This window comes from Pelophylax lessonae (genome assembly GCF_965119305.1).
Source record: "Pelophylax lessonae genome assembly, chromosome: 13".
NCBI lineage: Eukaryota > Metazoa > Chordata > Amphibia > Anura > Ranidae > Pelophylax > Pelophylax lessonae.
The window spans coordinates 144,039,767-144,055,370 of NC_138780.1; the positions used below are offsets into that span (position 1 = coordinate 144,039,767).

At 42.4% G+C, this 15,604-nt stretch overlaps 1 protein-coding gene across 2 annotated transcripts in view; it reads left to right on the forward strand.

The window, feature by feature from the left end:
- LRRC9 (leucine rich repeat containing 9) overlaps positions 1 to 15,604 on the forward strand; it is a 174,702-nt gene that overhangs the window by 14,259 nt on the left and 144,839 nt on the right. For both annotated transcript variants that reach the window (XM_082275541.1, XM_082275542.1), the window contains exons 4-8: positions 2,551 to 2,614; positions 6,398 to 6,468; positions 6,797 to 6,979; positions 7,743 to 7,898; positions 12,769 to 12,983. In XM_082275541.1, coding sequence (XP_082131667.1) covers positions 2,551 to 2,614; positions 6,398 to 6,468; positions 6,797 to 6,979; positions 7,743 to 7,898; positions 12,769 to 12,983 — 689 coding nt within the window. The remainder of the gene's footprint in view (positions 1 to 2,550; positions 2,615 to 6,397; positions 6,469 to 6,796; positions 6,980 to 7,742; positions 7,899 to 12,768; positions 12,984 to 15,604) is intronic.

The window sequence follows — 15,604 nt, forward strand, 5'->3', positions numbered from 1 at the left end:
CTGTGTGCCTATTTGCACACAGGAGCCACTGTTCCACGAGTTCCATGGGGTCCCTCCCCTCCACTTTCTCTGGGAGCCTCGCAATTCGCACGTTATTACGTCTTAGATGATTCCCCGTGTCCTCCGTTCTCATCTCCGTGGCCCTTGCCAGCCTTGCGGTGGAAAGAGTGTCTCTAACAAGTGGAGCCAGCTTATCTTCCACATCACTTATCCTGCTTTCCACTGCTGTGGTACGCTCTCTCATCTTTTATAAATCCTGGCGTATTAATCCTACCTCCTCTTTCAGCCCCCCCAAAGTGTTCTTTTAGGGTATTGATGGACATAGTGCACTTGTTCACTGCTCTGAGTATTTCTGATAAAGTTGGTTGCTCTCCATCCTTCTCCCCGCTTCGTGATCTGTGAGGAGCTGATCTTCACTGGCATTTGAGGCCTGGGCTGCTGGATAATCTGACGTCCCAGTGTGGAAGATGGCCGGTGTGGCATTAAGATCATCCCCGTAGTCTGTCCAGAAGAGCCTGCCAGCCTCTGAGAATAATACAGCATATCTTTAGGGGGGTCTTTCTCTGCTGTTTTAAAGGAATTTAGGCATCTTACTCACAGTGTCCTTCCCTCTGTCTGCCCCACGTGAGCCTCGCTGGGTGAGAGCTGCCGCGCCATGTTGTACCTCAGACTGTGTGCCTATTTGCCCGCTTTTCTGGTCAGCATGATCGGTGCCGCAGGGATCGGAGGCCTCCGCTGGGCCAGGGCTATGTGCTAGCGAGGAAAGGAGTTGGTTTTGCCTAGTTAGCTGGCTGAGAGGAGGATCAGAGAAGGGTGAATGCCGGGAGCCCTGCGAGATGTGACCTCTCTCATGCTGCTCCTGGCCAACGCCCCCCTGGTTTAGTATTTTAGTAAGTGCAGAGCAGTGGAAAAATTGTATGTAGTATCCATGCCCTTCTTTCAGAGTAAGGCTGGCCCCACCAGCTGAACATGCTTACTTTTCCTTTGCTTCACTGCTGTTCTGTTCAGCTGCTGGGGGGGGGGGGGGGGGGGGGAACTAAAGGAAGTTAAAGCTGGCCATACAGTAATAAATCATCATATGAACATTCGTATAAAAATTTGGATGAAAATTCTCAGTGCATTTAACAACTTGACGAATGTTGTTAAAAGGAAAAAAATTAATAACATTTTGTTTGCTTTTAACATTCAATTTGTAAACAAACGGACTTTAGTGAGTGGAAACCATATACACTATTAGAAAATAATTCATTTGAGAAATATTTTCCATCCTGCTCCTTTTCTCATCACTAAGGTTAAAATTTGAATGTCAATTTGACCCCACTAATGTTTAGATAATCAAATGAATGCTCTTAAAACAAAGAATTTAAAACTTCTACTAGTGCAGGGCTCAACAAATGCTGGCGCCTGGGCCTCAACCAGCTCACCCACCGCCAGCATCAGGAGTGAGCAACCGTCCAAAGCCCCGGACATGCAGCTTCGGTTGCTGGGCAGTCGATCAGTTCCAACATCCAAAAACAAAATAATAATAATGCTGCTCACCCACAGCAGGGGCAAAGTTTTCCCTTTCTTCTCTTCACACCGGCACCCCCCTGCACTCTCCATCCCCTTCCCTAGCAGACCCGCTGCTGCTGTGTGGAAAGGCTCCCCCACACTCTCTCCCACCCCCGTCCTCGCCACCAGCCAATCTGCATGCACCATGGCCCACCTCTCCCCCGCCAGTCCCAGTGCATGGCGCCAGAGACAAGCAGGAAGGTGAGCAGAGTTCAGCCCACACAGCATACCACACACCAAAAACTGCAGCCCCAACAACCTCAAGTGTCAAATCTCCACACCCTGAGAGCCCCAGAAGGACACGCGTCCCCTGAAACCACCCAGTGAGAAAGCCGTCCCACCCAGCAGCACAGCAACTGAATGAGACAGCCGCCCGACCCCCAAATAAATTAAATTATTTTCTGTTTTTAGTTAAAACAAAAATGTCTCCTTTTTAGCTCCTAGATTCAAAGCAAATTTATCAAGCCCTGTACTAGTGTATAGCCACTTAAGAACATTTTCAAGACTTCCATGTGACAGTTAAGCAGCCAATCAACAAGCATCTGAACCATCAGGTGGGAGGGAAAATAAAGGTACTGGGCATTTTTCTTCACTTCCAAAGACGAGTAAGTTCTGTTATAGTGAACCCTTTTTCTTTGCCCCACGTTGACAAAACACAGGTTCACTTTCAGTAATTTTAAATATATATATGTATTTTATAATGGTTTAAAGCAGTGTTCGCTTTGAGGGTTGACAAAGGGGCATTTTTCCTGGTTTTCTAAATAATATCCCATAATGGCATTAAAAGACAGCTGATAATGATGGTGTATTGTACAACGTATCTTCTTTATGGGAGTTGCATAATAGAAGTCGTTATCACCGCTATGCATTTATTCATCACTTGAGTCATGGGCAATGCTCTGCACATTGTTGGCTGCATACAATAAATGATTACTTGCACTGCCTCATATTATTTGCCTGTATTTCATTAGTAGAATAAAAGCTGATTTTGTTTTTCAGGGACTGGAAACTCTACAGATTTTAAGAGAGCTTAATCTGGCTGGGAATTTAATACACTCTGTAGGTATGTAAATATATACTCTGCAAGTCTGTGCTCTGTATTCTTCTCAATCACCTTTCTAGTGATAATCATCTAATCCATTTAATCCTACCTCTAGCAGAAGTGTAATTTGGTATGGAACTGAATTAATAAATGCTATTAGCAGTCTATGAAATCGCCCTGGTAAATGTAATTTGTGGAGATCACACATCTGCTTTCTTGTATATTGCTGCCTGTGGCCTTCATGGTGGGAAGGCATATTCCTCACAAATGGTGGCAGGAGATAAAATCTGTCCAATGTTACTGTATTAATGCATGGTGTAGTGGTAGACCTCATCTCAGTATTTGTAGATTATTATAAAAGTTTAAACAAGTTAAAGAGGCGTGGGTTTTTTTTTTTTTTTTTTTTTTTTTTTCGGATTAAGCTTTTGAAATACCTCAAATAACCATAATTTTCAGTGTAAATTTAAAGTTTTCATACTCAAATGTTAGCCCCCCCCAACTTTGGCAATTACTTTTCAGATCCTCCCAATGAAAGAAAAAATAACCACTCCAATTCCATAAAGAAACGATACATATCCTTAAAATGCACCTGTGCCCAGGCAATAAATAAGGACAATAAGAGTCGGTTCACACTATGGCGACACGACTTGGGGGGCGACTAGTGAAGTCGCCGTGCAACGCGACTTCGGCCCGACTTCCACGGACTTCACATAATGGAAGTCAATGCAAGTCGCCTTGAGTCGCTCCTATTAGAATGGTTCCCATAGCACAGAATGGAGCACGACTTGTCAGGCGGCCAAGTCGCCTGACAAGTCGCGGTAGTGGGAACCGGCAGTAAATATGGACAAAAAGATTTTATATATCAACAAGCAGCAAAATACCGGTAACTTTAAAAAGCCCTCACTGACTTATCTAGCTGCATGTATCCTGAAATAACTAATTCTTCAAAAATCCTCAAAGATCAAAACCAAAGCACAGTTTCAGTCAGTTTCTAACAACTTTAAAACACCCGATATTTGTTTATATTAGAAGGGTAGAAGGCTGGTAAGATTATGCTCTCCATAGAACATAAAGGGGAAAGTAATTCTGATTTCAGTGCTTCTGTTGTCAGTTTAGAAGAATATTTTCTCCATAAAGCCTGTATCTACAAAGGTAAACAAGGGCTTGTTCTAAAGTGCCTTTACTGCTTGTTCAAATCACGTAAATAATATATCTTTCTCAAAATGTGCAGCGCTTATAGTGAACTAAAAATATCTGTAAAGTGATGTGTAATTATCGAAACTAAATTTTCTAAAAAAGATGCCTACAACATTGCAAAACCAGATACTGTGAAACTATCTTATTATAATAATATTTCCAATATAAGTGCTAGGTGTCCAGTGCAGTACCCAATTTTCAGTGGGATATACAACCCATACACGTGCATATATTCCAGAGTAATAAAAAGAATAAAAAAATATACCCTGACCCTGAACAAGTGACAGGTTTAAACTGCTGACAGATTTAAGGCTCCGTTCACATCTAGGCGTTTTTGGGGAGTTTTTCTGCTCTAGGATCAGCTCTCAAAACGCCCAACAAGACAAATCCTATTCATTTCAATGGCCCCTGTTCACATCTGAGCGTTTTGACGCTGTTTACAAAACGCCCAACGCTCAAAAAAGTACATGAGCTTCTTTTTGGGCAGATTACAGGCGTTTTTCCATTGGTATCTATTCAATCAAAAAACGCCTGCACAAAAAACGCCTGTAAATCGCGGTAAAAATCGCGGTAAAATCGCTGTAAAAACGCGCGAAAAACGCTACGCTCAGGTGTGAATGTAGCCTAAAAGAATAAAATCTCTGTTTAGTGTTTGTTTATTTTTTAACCCAAGTATAACTGTATTGTACCAGTTATATTCTAAAAGGAATGTAGTCCCCTATTCCTTTTTAGTTTAAAGACCTGGAAAAAAAACCCTTTGCTTTTTTATGTGTCATGCAGCAAAGTTATATTCATACACACTAGCTGCAGGCTCCTTGATAAAATTTTTAAGACAAACCACATGCAAAAGTGTTGGTAATAAAGAAATCTCTTACAACCACCATATTCAAACTTGCTTGGGAAGTATAAATTAGATTGGTGATGCATTAATAGCAAAACTTACAAATAAAAAAGAAGTTCTAAAATACAGGCTTTGGGAAGCACCCTTCAACTGATAATGTAAGGCGGTATGCAAAAACCCGGCAGCAGCTGATTACAGAAAACCAAGAATATTGTAAACAGAGTAAACTTGCTGAATGGGCTATTCGCTGCCTTCCAAGTAATTTCAGTTACAATTCCCAATGATCAAATGTGTCCAGTGAAAACATTTTCACCCTACTGTAAGGAAAGTGTTCATATTTTAGGCACTAGACCTGCCTTCTTTGTGGGCATTTTTGTACTGATTTGCCCATAAATGTATATACCTGTTTTATAGAACCAGATATTGAGTTCTGAGTTATTTGGTGGATGAATGAAGCATTTATACAATACCTACATGTACTGCACATGCAGATTCATTTTTTTTAGGTCTGGATTTTCCATGAAGACTAGACAATTAAAATATCCATGAGACAATTATGCTTTCAGCCTTTCCCATTCTTTAGAGATTTTCAAGCTTGCTGGACCATATTCTTATCACCTGAAGGGGCAGGTTAACTAAGCAGTTAAGTCTTTTATACTTGCGCATAATAGCCACCACCATGTGATGCAATGGAAAACACTCAAGGCTCACAGGCATACCCTGGTGCAAGTCTGGCCTTTAAAAATGTCTGTAACACTCGCGGTCACATCCAGACAGGAAGGTAACAAATTTACATTCTGGTAGCTTCTTCAAGGAGGCAAAATTCCTTTAAAGAGAAGTATGGGTTTTGTTTTTTGTAGAATCATACTTGCCTAGCTGGATGCAGCTTCGCTCTGATGCTGCATCTGTCCTCCATCGGCTCTAACACTGAGAACACCGCCGATCGCTCAGTTCTCACAGCTCCGTTAGCGGAGAGCTGGTGACTGTCAGTCACCACCTATCTGCTCTCCCCCCTGAATACTGGAGCTCTGGGCTGTGAAGGGGCGGGAGTGACTGGCTCAGGCTCTCAGCGGTTCGCTGAGAGGCTAAGCCGGGTGCTAGTCCGGGCATATGGGCAGATCCCGACAATATGGTCGCAATCTTTCCCGGGCCTGGACCCGGCTCTCTGATGTCAGCAGACTTTAGCTCGCTGTCTGCTGAAAATGAGTCACAGGAGTGCAGAAGGAACTGCACTTTTGTGATCCACAAACGAGCTTTAGCTGTACTTCATTTTAAAATGTTCAATTAAATCATTCTAAGATACAATATAATGAGTCATTTTAAAATTTTCAATGAAATCATTCTGAGATACAACATAATGAGTTTTAAATATCTTTTTATATGGACCTTTCCCCCCACAAAAAAATAAAATAAAAAAAACACTGTTCTAAGTAACTCTCTGTGCTTAAGATCATGTAAAAATCATATTTTTTTTATTCGATAATCTTAAACAATATCTCTTGTACTTCCACATTTCTTATGCTACATTCCATCTGCTTTTTGTGAAATATGTCTTAAGCTGTCTAAAGCATGATTGCTTAAACAAAGACATAAGATTTTTGAATCTAGCCATTTTTTTGTCACCGACTTGCGGCTGTTGGGGAAAATGAAGGTTGTTTAGTACTACGTCCCCCATTCTCTGAACACAGTTTGGGTTAATCAGTTCTCAGTTACAACACATTCACGGATGAGCATAACATTAAATTCTTTCTTTGCTTTTTTAACAGGACATTGCTTGGATCCAAATGTCAATCTTGAACGGTTAAACCTGTCGGGTAATAACATTTCTTCTTTTAAGGTATTTTTTACCATTTCTGGTGGAAATATGTGATTGTTAGTTATTTAAAACCTATATGAAGTGTATTTAATTTATCAGTTTATGTTTCTTTTCAGTTATGTGTCATTTAGGTTTCCTTTCAGTTGGAGGTCTTCACAGTAGTTGTGTACAATAACTAATGTCAACTAATCATCTTTTGGCTTTCAGTTGCTAAGAATTTACCACTATAAACTTTTTTCAGTTCATATTAGAATAATAATTTTCACATTTACCTTCTTTATCAAAAATAAAATATTGTATGTCTATGTTTATGCATGCTTTTATTTACGTCTGTCTCATTATTTTTTAGGAACTCACAAATTTAGCACGACTTAAAAATATAAAGGATTTAGGCCTGAATGATCCACAATACACCCCTAATCCAGTGTGCCTTTTCTGCAATTACGCTACCCATGTATTATACCATATACCACAGCTTCAGAGACTTGACACATATAACGTGTCCCAAAAAACAATCAAGGATTTAGCAGAAGTGAGTTATGTTATTATAAAGGTATACTTTCACTACTTTCTCTGGCAAGCATTTGATCAATTTCTGGTGATATTCCAAAGTGCAGTTTGTTTATGTGTACAATACTCTGTCCTAGTTAAAGCTAAACTCCAGGCAGATATGAAAGATATAAATTAATGCAGCTGTGTAATAATTAAAACATAATTTATTGTATCTTATTAACATAAATAAGTACATTAAATGCAATAGGTGTAAGTATTCATGACCTAGTATCAGCCTCTTGCAGTCTATTGTATAGTCGGTACACCAGAGCTTAGCTAAGGAAAAGGAGAAGCAGCACAACGAGCCAATTGAGTGTGCTGCAGTGCAAGGAGTATGCTTATATAGAGAGAGAGAGCGCAGACCGAGCAAGCAATGAGCTCATCTACGTATTGCTTTTCTTTCACTGTCCAGTTTCAGGGTGAGGGTGGGGTCGGGGTTGGGAGATAATCTGTAAGTGGCAGGTTCCCTATTTTACTAGACAGGGCTGTGCCGTGTGGCAGAGATGTGTACATCTCAGGACTGGATGGACTTTTTTTGGGCGGTAAAACAGCCCCTTTATGATTTTTTAGCTGTTTGCCTGGATTTCAGCTTTAATAAATTAAGGGTCGACTGTACTGAAAATTTTCGTATCGGTGCAGAAAAGATTACATTGCCACTTCCTTAGTTTTTATAAATGTGTTCTATTTATTTTTCCATCTCATTGGCTATGCGATCATATATTTCTCCCTATATTGTTTTATAGTCTACAGTGATGAAAAAGATAATGTACTACAACATGAGGGTGAAAACTATAAAAAGGCATCTACAGGAAGAATTGGAAATGCTAAAAGAGCGGAAGTGCACCTTGGAACAGTTGCCACGGGAAAGAATGAAACTGCTTCTCTTCCAGGTGAAAAGTGTAAGTATTAGACACAAATTGGTTGATTTTACTAAACCTGGAGAGTGCAAAACCTGATGCAGCTCTACATAGAAACCAATCAGCTTCAAAGTTTCATTGTCAAAGCTTAAAGGAGTTGTAAAGTCAGAAGGTTTTTTTTTTTTATCTTAGTGCATTCTATGCACTAAGATAGAAAGCCTTCTATGTGTAGCAGCCTCCCCAGCCCCCCCCCCTCCCTCACCCCCCAACACTTACCTGAGCCCCAGAAATGTCCATGAGTCCCTCGGCCATCCTGGATTCTCCCTCCTGATTGGCTGAGATACAGCCATAGCGCCATTGGCTCCCGTTGCTTTGAATCAGTCAGTTAGCCAATCAGGAGAGAGGGGGGGGGGGGGAGCGAACCACAGCTCTGTGTCTGAATAGATACACGGAGCTACAGCTCTGCTCAGGTGCCCCCATAGCAAGCTGCTTGCTGTAGGGGCACTAAACAGGAGGGCGGGGCTAGGAGCAGCGAAGAGGGACATGAGAAGAAGAGGATATGGGCTGCTCTGTGCAAAACAACTGCACAGGGCAGGTAAGTATAACATGTTTGTTATTAAAGACTTTACAATCACTTTAATTGAACAAGCTGAATTTAGAAGCTGATTGGCTACCATGCACAGTTGCACCAGATTATGCACGCTCCAGTTTTAGTGAATCAACCCAAAGTGACAAGGAAAATAGTGTTGCTTAAATATGATGGAAAAATTCTACGTTTTTATTTTCTTTAGCGAGGATGTGCTTTGTCTTCCTAGCCATGTCAGGCAGTGGACATATTGACTGGCTTAGAGAGGTATAGGAAGAGTATTTTGTCTTTGTCCTAGAACAAAAATGAAAGAGCGCAGGAATGAAGTGATAGCCGTTGGAAGGATGGCTCCTACCACCCATGCCCTTAAGGCAGTATTAAACCAAAAAACAATAATGTATTAAATTGCAGCTCACCAATTCTTGGATGTGGGGGCTGCATTAGCCTTCTTTTTTAGGATTGGGTCACAGAAAACATGGCCTGTGAAAGGCGCATTCAGTGCTCATTTCCCCCACTACCCTGGAAACGCACTGGCTATGCGATCTGCTGTGGGTGCCAATTCATTTTTAATGGCACCCATAATGCAGATTGCAAATGCAGTTAATTTGCTGGCATCGAATCACATGGTACCGCACCACATGGGAATGCGTTGGAATCGCATGGGAACGCGGCAACTGTTATTGTGTGATCCCGATGTGAGACGGGACTTATTTTCACCTGGTGATCCTGCCAGTAAGTCTGTTATTTTTCATCTTACTTTAACAGACCAAGCTCTCCAGACAAAATGGCAATCAGAGGGTGTAGACAAGCCATTTACCACTGATAGGGGTGCTTACAATGGTCAGCTTTTATTTATGTATTTAAAAGCTTTACCCTAAAATAAAAAATATATGGTTTGCTGTAACTGCTTAAAGTGTTAGCTGGCTTCAATTTGTTAGGCAAGTCCATCTAAATCTGCTTGTCTAACACTGCCTTTTTCCCTAAAATGACAATGCCTCTGTCCAAAGATGTCTGCTTTATTACTTCATCCAGAGTGGAGACAGAGAATGTGTTACTGGCTGGAACACCTGGTGAAACCAAAGCAAAAAAGCCTAAAAAAAGAAAACTAATGCAGCCACCACTAGTCTGCAATATATTACATTTTGGTTTTTTGGTTTTATTACCGCTTTTAGTGAATATTTACCATCATTAGAGAATATTATTATACAGCATTTGTTTATCGATTGCTCTATCTCTAAACATCGTTAGCGTTTCCAAGCTGTATGTTGCAATAACTTCTGCACTATACTGACATGTGTGTCCCTCAAATACAGTATGTTTTCTTCATTGTAATGTACCACATGTTTTCAATAAACCTGATTGTTTAATAATATTAATATACAGGACAGGATATATGTACAGTACAGTTAGAATACATTTCAAGACAAGAGGGTTAAAACATCAAAACATTTTATTTGTGCCTAAGCAGTACTACAAAAATGTACTTTTACTTTTTCTTAAAATTACTCCCGATAATTAGCAGCGTGCTTCATTACACATCACTTTGCCTGTGCATTTCTGTTCTGTAGCTGTATATCAGCAGTGTGAGACCGAAGGCACTGCTTTCCCGGACTGCTAGTCTTGTCAGATTTGGAGGCTGTGAAATAAGGAAGCAAAGCCCTATTCCTGTACCAAGATGGTAACCTGCACACAGAGAAACGGTGTGAATCAAGGCATGATAAGTCAGTAATTGAGGGGAAAAAAAGCTGCAGTGAGCCAACAGACAATATTCATGACTAGTACTTTTCCCTTTTGCATGTGTAGCCAGGTGCTTGGCTGAGAACGGAGAGTGAAAGAAATGCTGGCTGCAGCTGCTCTCTGTAGCTGTTGTCATGTAAAGCTGAACTGGTTCACATGTACCGTATATACTCGAGTATAAGCCGACCCGAGTATAAGCCGAGGCCCCTACTTTTACCACAAAAAAATGGGAAAAATCATTGACTCGAGTATAAGCCTAGGGTGAGAATGCAGGGCGGCGGGCATGGTACAGGAGAATGCAGGGTGACTGGCATGGTACAGGAGAATGCAGGGTACTGGCATGGTGCAGGAGAATGCAGGGTACTGGCATGGTACAGGAGAATGCAGGGTACTGGCATGGTGCAGGAGAATGCAGGGTACTGGCATGGTACAGGAGAATGCAGGGTACTGGCATGGTGCAGGAGAATGCAGGGTACTGGCATGGTACAGGAGAATGCAGGGTACTGGCATGGTGCAGGAGAATGCAGGGTACTGGCATGGTGCAGTAGACTGCAGGGTACTGGCATGGTGCAGGAGAATGCAGGGTACTGGCATGGTACAGGAGAATGCAGGGTACTGGCATGGTGCAGGAGAATGCAGGGTACTGGCATGGTACAGGAGAATGCAGGGTACTGGCATGGTGCAGGAGAATGCAGGGTACTGGCATGGTGCAGGAGAATGCAGGGTACTGGCATGGTACAGGAGAATGCAGGGTACTGGCATGGTACAGGAGAATGCAGGGTACTGGCATGGTGCAGGAGAGTGCAGGGTACTGGCATGGTACAAGAGGATCCGGGGTTGTGGGCATACTACAGGAGATGCAGTGCTGTGGGCATGGTACAGGTGGACCATGCCCGCAGCACTTCATCCCTTGTAGTGTGCCCGCAGCACTGCATCCCTTGTAGTGTGCCCACAGCCCTGCATAATGGCAGGTAGTGCAGCAGTTTCACTTACCTGTTCCAGAGGCGCCTTCATTTTAAAAGTGGCGCCGCCCGACGCCGACACGTCATTGCGCACGCGCCGCCTCCGCTTGTATAATTTCAGCTATTCCCGGCCTCTCCCGAGTGGCGGCGGCGTGTGTGCAGTGACATGTATGCGACGGGCGGCGCCATTTTTAAAGCTTAAGCACGTCGGAGCGGCCAGGGACTTTTTTTTTTTCCTTGACTCGAGTATAAGCCGAGGGGGACGTTTTCAGCACAAAAAAATGTGCTGAAAAACTCGGCTTATACTCGAGTATATACGGTATATCAGCAAGAGACAGAAGCTGCTGAGCAGCAGCAGTTCAATGGACTGAGTCAGGCAGCACTGCACTGTGGGAACTGTAGTTCAGAGGAGAGGGTGTACAGGACACAGCTTCCACTTGCCATGAGGAGGCCTGGAGAGTGCACATTACTGTCCAATGTGCACCACCACTACTGCATGTTGGCAGTCTGAGCAGCATCCAGAGTGCTGAGTCAAGGTGTGCCAACAGTCAGAGTCACCTGGATGCAAAGCAGAGAATGGACTAATCACTGTGTGTGACTGGATGGTGAGCTGCAATATCGCTAGGATTGGGGAGCTGCTGCTGTGGGGACTTACTGTTGGCTGCTAGACTTGACTGGGGCTATTCTCTAGTGCACTATTGGTTCAACTGGTCCCCAACTCTAGCTGGCTGAAGGTTTAGGACTAAAGACTGTCCCTTTTACAGCTGCTACACTGCAACCTTTACCTATTGCTCCTGCCAAAAGGTACCTCTCAGGGGACATTGCACCATATGCTAGCTATTCTCCTAGAGTGCACTTTAGACTAGTTGTAGTATTAATATTCACATTGCAGTTTATGCTTAAAGTAACTTTCATTCAACCAGGTGTGTCAGAGGGGGTGAGGTTGTTCTTGGAGTCGAGGCACAGAACAGAGAACCCAAATTACCAAGTGGCTCCTGTGGGAGTAGCTCTACACATAACACATATTTATTTATTTTAAGAGTAAACAAAAAGTAATACTAAAGTATAGGCCTTGGCACGACCATCTTCCCCTCACATTCTTCTTTCTGAGGTAGGGGGAATGATGTCCATAGTCTTAAAAGCAGCCTCTTGAGCTATTATTGCTACATCATTGTGTGATCCATGCTTATTGTGCAGAATGCCCTCTCTTCAGCGTGCAATAGAACCCACCCGTATAGTGAGAACAACTGTACTCCATGTCCTTATCCCATCTACCCTTAAACAAGACCCCCCTTAATGCTATGGGGTAGATTTGCTAACTTAAGCTTGTTCAAATAAGCTTTGGCAGTAAAACCTGGAACCTGATTGGTTTCTATGCAGAGCCGCACCAGATTTCGCACTCTCCAGTTTTCAGTAAATAACCTCCTATAGGTTCTTAGCATGGGTGCTGTCATGGGGGCAGAGAAAATACTTCTTTGGTCATACCCTATGAATGTTCTTTTACCGTGTTATAATTTGGATGGTGTATTTGGTGTACCCATTTTTTTTTTTTTTTAGGAAGCATCCACATGGTTCTATATGTCCTCATCCTTAAAATATTTCAGCATGCACACATTTCTTGTTTCAGTTAGAATGGGACCTATCAGAGCTTCAGTCATCAGAAAGTCACCAAAACATTCTGAAATCTCCTGAAAACCTAAATTGCCACACAGATCAGGAAAACTCTGATTTACGGACAGAAGAGGAGAGCAACATCGCAGAATCAGACATGGAGAAGAATTTGTCTCAAAAGATGCATGCATTAAAAGAGAGAATACACTTCTGGACATCAAAGATGAATGAGTATGTTAAGCTTTTAGGGAACTACAAAGATCTATACACAGTTTCTAAACTAAATTAAGTTATTTTTCCATGTATGTGCACACATGTACTGTATCATTGAAAAAGCTTTATAATGTATTTGCACATGTACCTTTGTACTTTCCCTGAACATTTCTACCCTGGTGCTGTTCCCTGCAGAATCACTGCTGTGTGGTCCAGCACCAGTCCTCTTCCTGGTTGAATGATGCCCAGTTTATTTCAGCCCACTTGCCCTGAACCCCTGAACCAGGGCGTCAAGGATCTTCCGTCTTAAGATATTTTAATCAGGTCACCCTGGGCCTTATAGGAGGATGGTGCAGAGAATGATGCCATGTTATTAAAGTAGAATTCCAACCTAAACCTTACTAGCCTTTAAATTGTACCCCCCCCCCCCCGATCATGTGACCAGACCAGTGCAGGTGTATGCATCTTTTTTGCACTGGTTAGTCAGCATGGTTGTTAGTAGAGGGAATGGGATATTTTAAGGCTACTTAGGTGTAAGCAGAAATTCTACTTTAAAGTGGAGTTCCGCCCTCCATCCTCCCCAAAATTAAAACACTGTAGCTTTTTTTGTGTGTGTGTATTATATTATCTAATTATATACAGTGTCTCACAAAAGTGAGTATATCCCTCACATTTTTGTAAATATTTTTTTTTTTTTCATGTGACAACACTGACGAAATTACACTTTGCTACAATGTAAAGTAGTGAGTGTACAGCTATGGGGGCACCCGAACCAAGCCGCAGCTCCTTGTGACCATTCAGACACGAAGCCACGGCATGGCCCCACCCCCCTTCCTCTCCTCATTGGTTTACTGAATTTGATTGACAGTAGTGGGAGCCTATGGCACCGCGTTGCCATCTCAGCTAATTAGGAGGGAGAGTATCGGGCAGCCGAGACACTCCTGCTACATCGCTGGAGCGAGATGGGCTCAGGTAAGTTTTAGGGGGGTTGAAGGGGGCTTCTGCACACAGAAGGCTTTTTATCTTAATGCATAAGGATAAAAAACCCTCTGATGTTACAACCACTTTAAGATAAAAAATGTTTTGGCTTTAGCATTCCCCCTCACCCACCCTTATTCTTACCTGAGCCCTCATTCTATCCTGGGCTGTACATGTCTGCAACTTTTCTCTCCCCCTCCCTTTCAGGTCTCAGTGGCTTTGCTGGGTCACCGGAGCCATTGGCTCCCAATACTGACAATCAAAGTCAGTGACAAGGGAGCAGGGGGTGGGAGCGAGCACACACGAGTACCCCCATTGGAAGCGGCTTCCCGTGGGGCTACTGGACAGAGAAGAGGGGCCAGAAGTGCCGGCGGGGGACTTAAGAAGAGGTCCAGGGCTGCTATGTGCAATTCCATTGCATGGAGCAGGTAAGTATAGAGATGTTTGTTATTTAGAAAAACAAAATACCTTTTACAATCTCTTTTAATACATCAAGGGGGTGAAAAGGGTTCAGGGGAGCAGTTTTTTCAATATGAAACCAAAATCAAGAATATGGGGACATGATTTCTGTGAGGTAATCACTTTGGTTGGGGGGCCCGTGGAACCCAGCTTACCTTAGAGAGGTTGGAAAGTCCCTGTCTCAGCTCCCCAGGTCCCTCTTATGTGGAAGTCATCCTGTGTCTATTAGGGGCACAGGATGACTGAGAAAATGATGGACAACTACTTAATGGATACTGAGAATGTGGTTTGGATTATTTCAAATGGGACAGTAATATTTATCTACAATATCCCTCAAGAAATCTATGATACATTATTTCCACTGTATCAGAATGATGGAACATTGTATGAGCTTTGCCTCATAGACTATTGTAGGTTAGAGGCAGACCGTCTGCTACTGGGGTCTCCTGCTATTGTCTGTTTAATAAGATGTTCTGTGTTTGTACTTAAAAATGTGTAATGCACTTTGTTTTAGACTTGTTGCCGGCCAATCTGGTCACCCAGGCTGGTTTAAGTGCTGAGTTAATTAGCATGTTAATTAAATCACTGTCAGCTAATAGTTGCTAGTGGGAAAGTAGTATACTGTTTGTGTTGGTTGTTTCTTAGATATGTTCATTATATTTGTGTTTACAATTTCATTTGCATATGATAATGTAATCAGGCACCTGAACTGGTGGGGTATATGTAAGGGAACCCGCGACCCACACTGTGTTTGTGAGCTTCCGTCAGAATACCGCTTCCTCAAGTTTGAACATAGATATCAGATATTCTAGCCCCTCCCCCCCATACAAAGCTAGCCGAGAATAGCTTGTATAGAACTGGAACTAACAAATTTATTGAACAGTCTCACAAGCATACAGCACAGGGAAACATCCCATCCTGATCAAATTACCACACCAGGTCAGGTGCCTGATTACATTGTCATATACAGATGAAATTGTGTACAGAAATTTAATTAACATATCTAAAGAACAACCAACACAAACAGTATTCTGCTTTTCCACCAGTAACTAATAGATGACAGTGATTCAATCAACCTGAGCCAATTAACTAGCAGACTGCCATCTTCTTGTACAATACACATTATCATAAGTCTAAACACAGAATCCACAGTAGATAACAGGTGAGTAAATCAGCATATTCAACAATGTGTGGAAGACAGG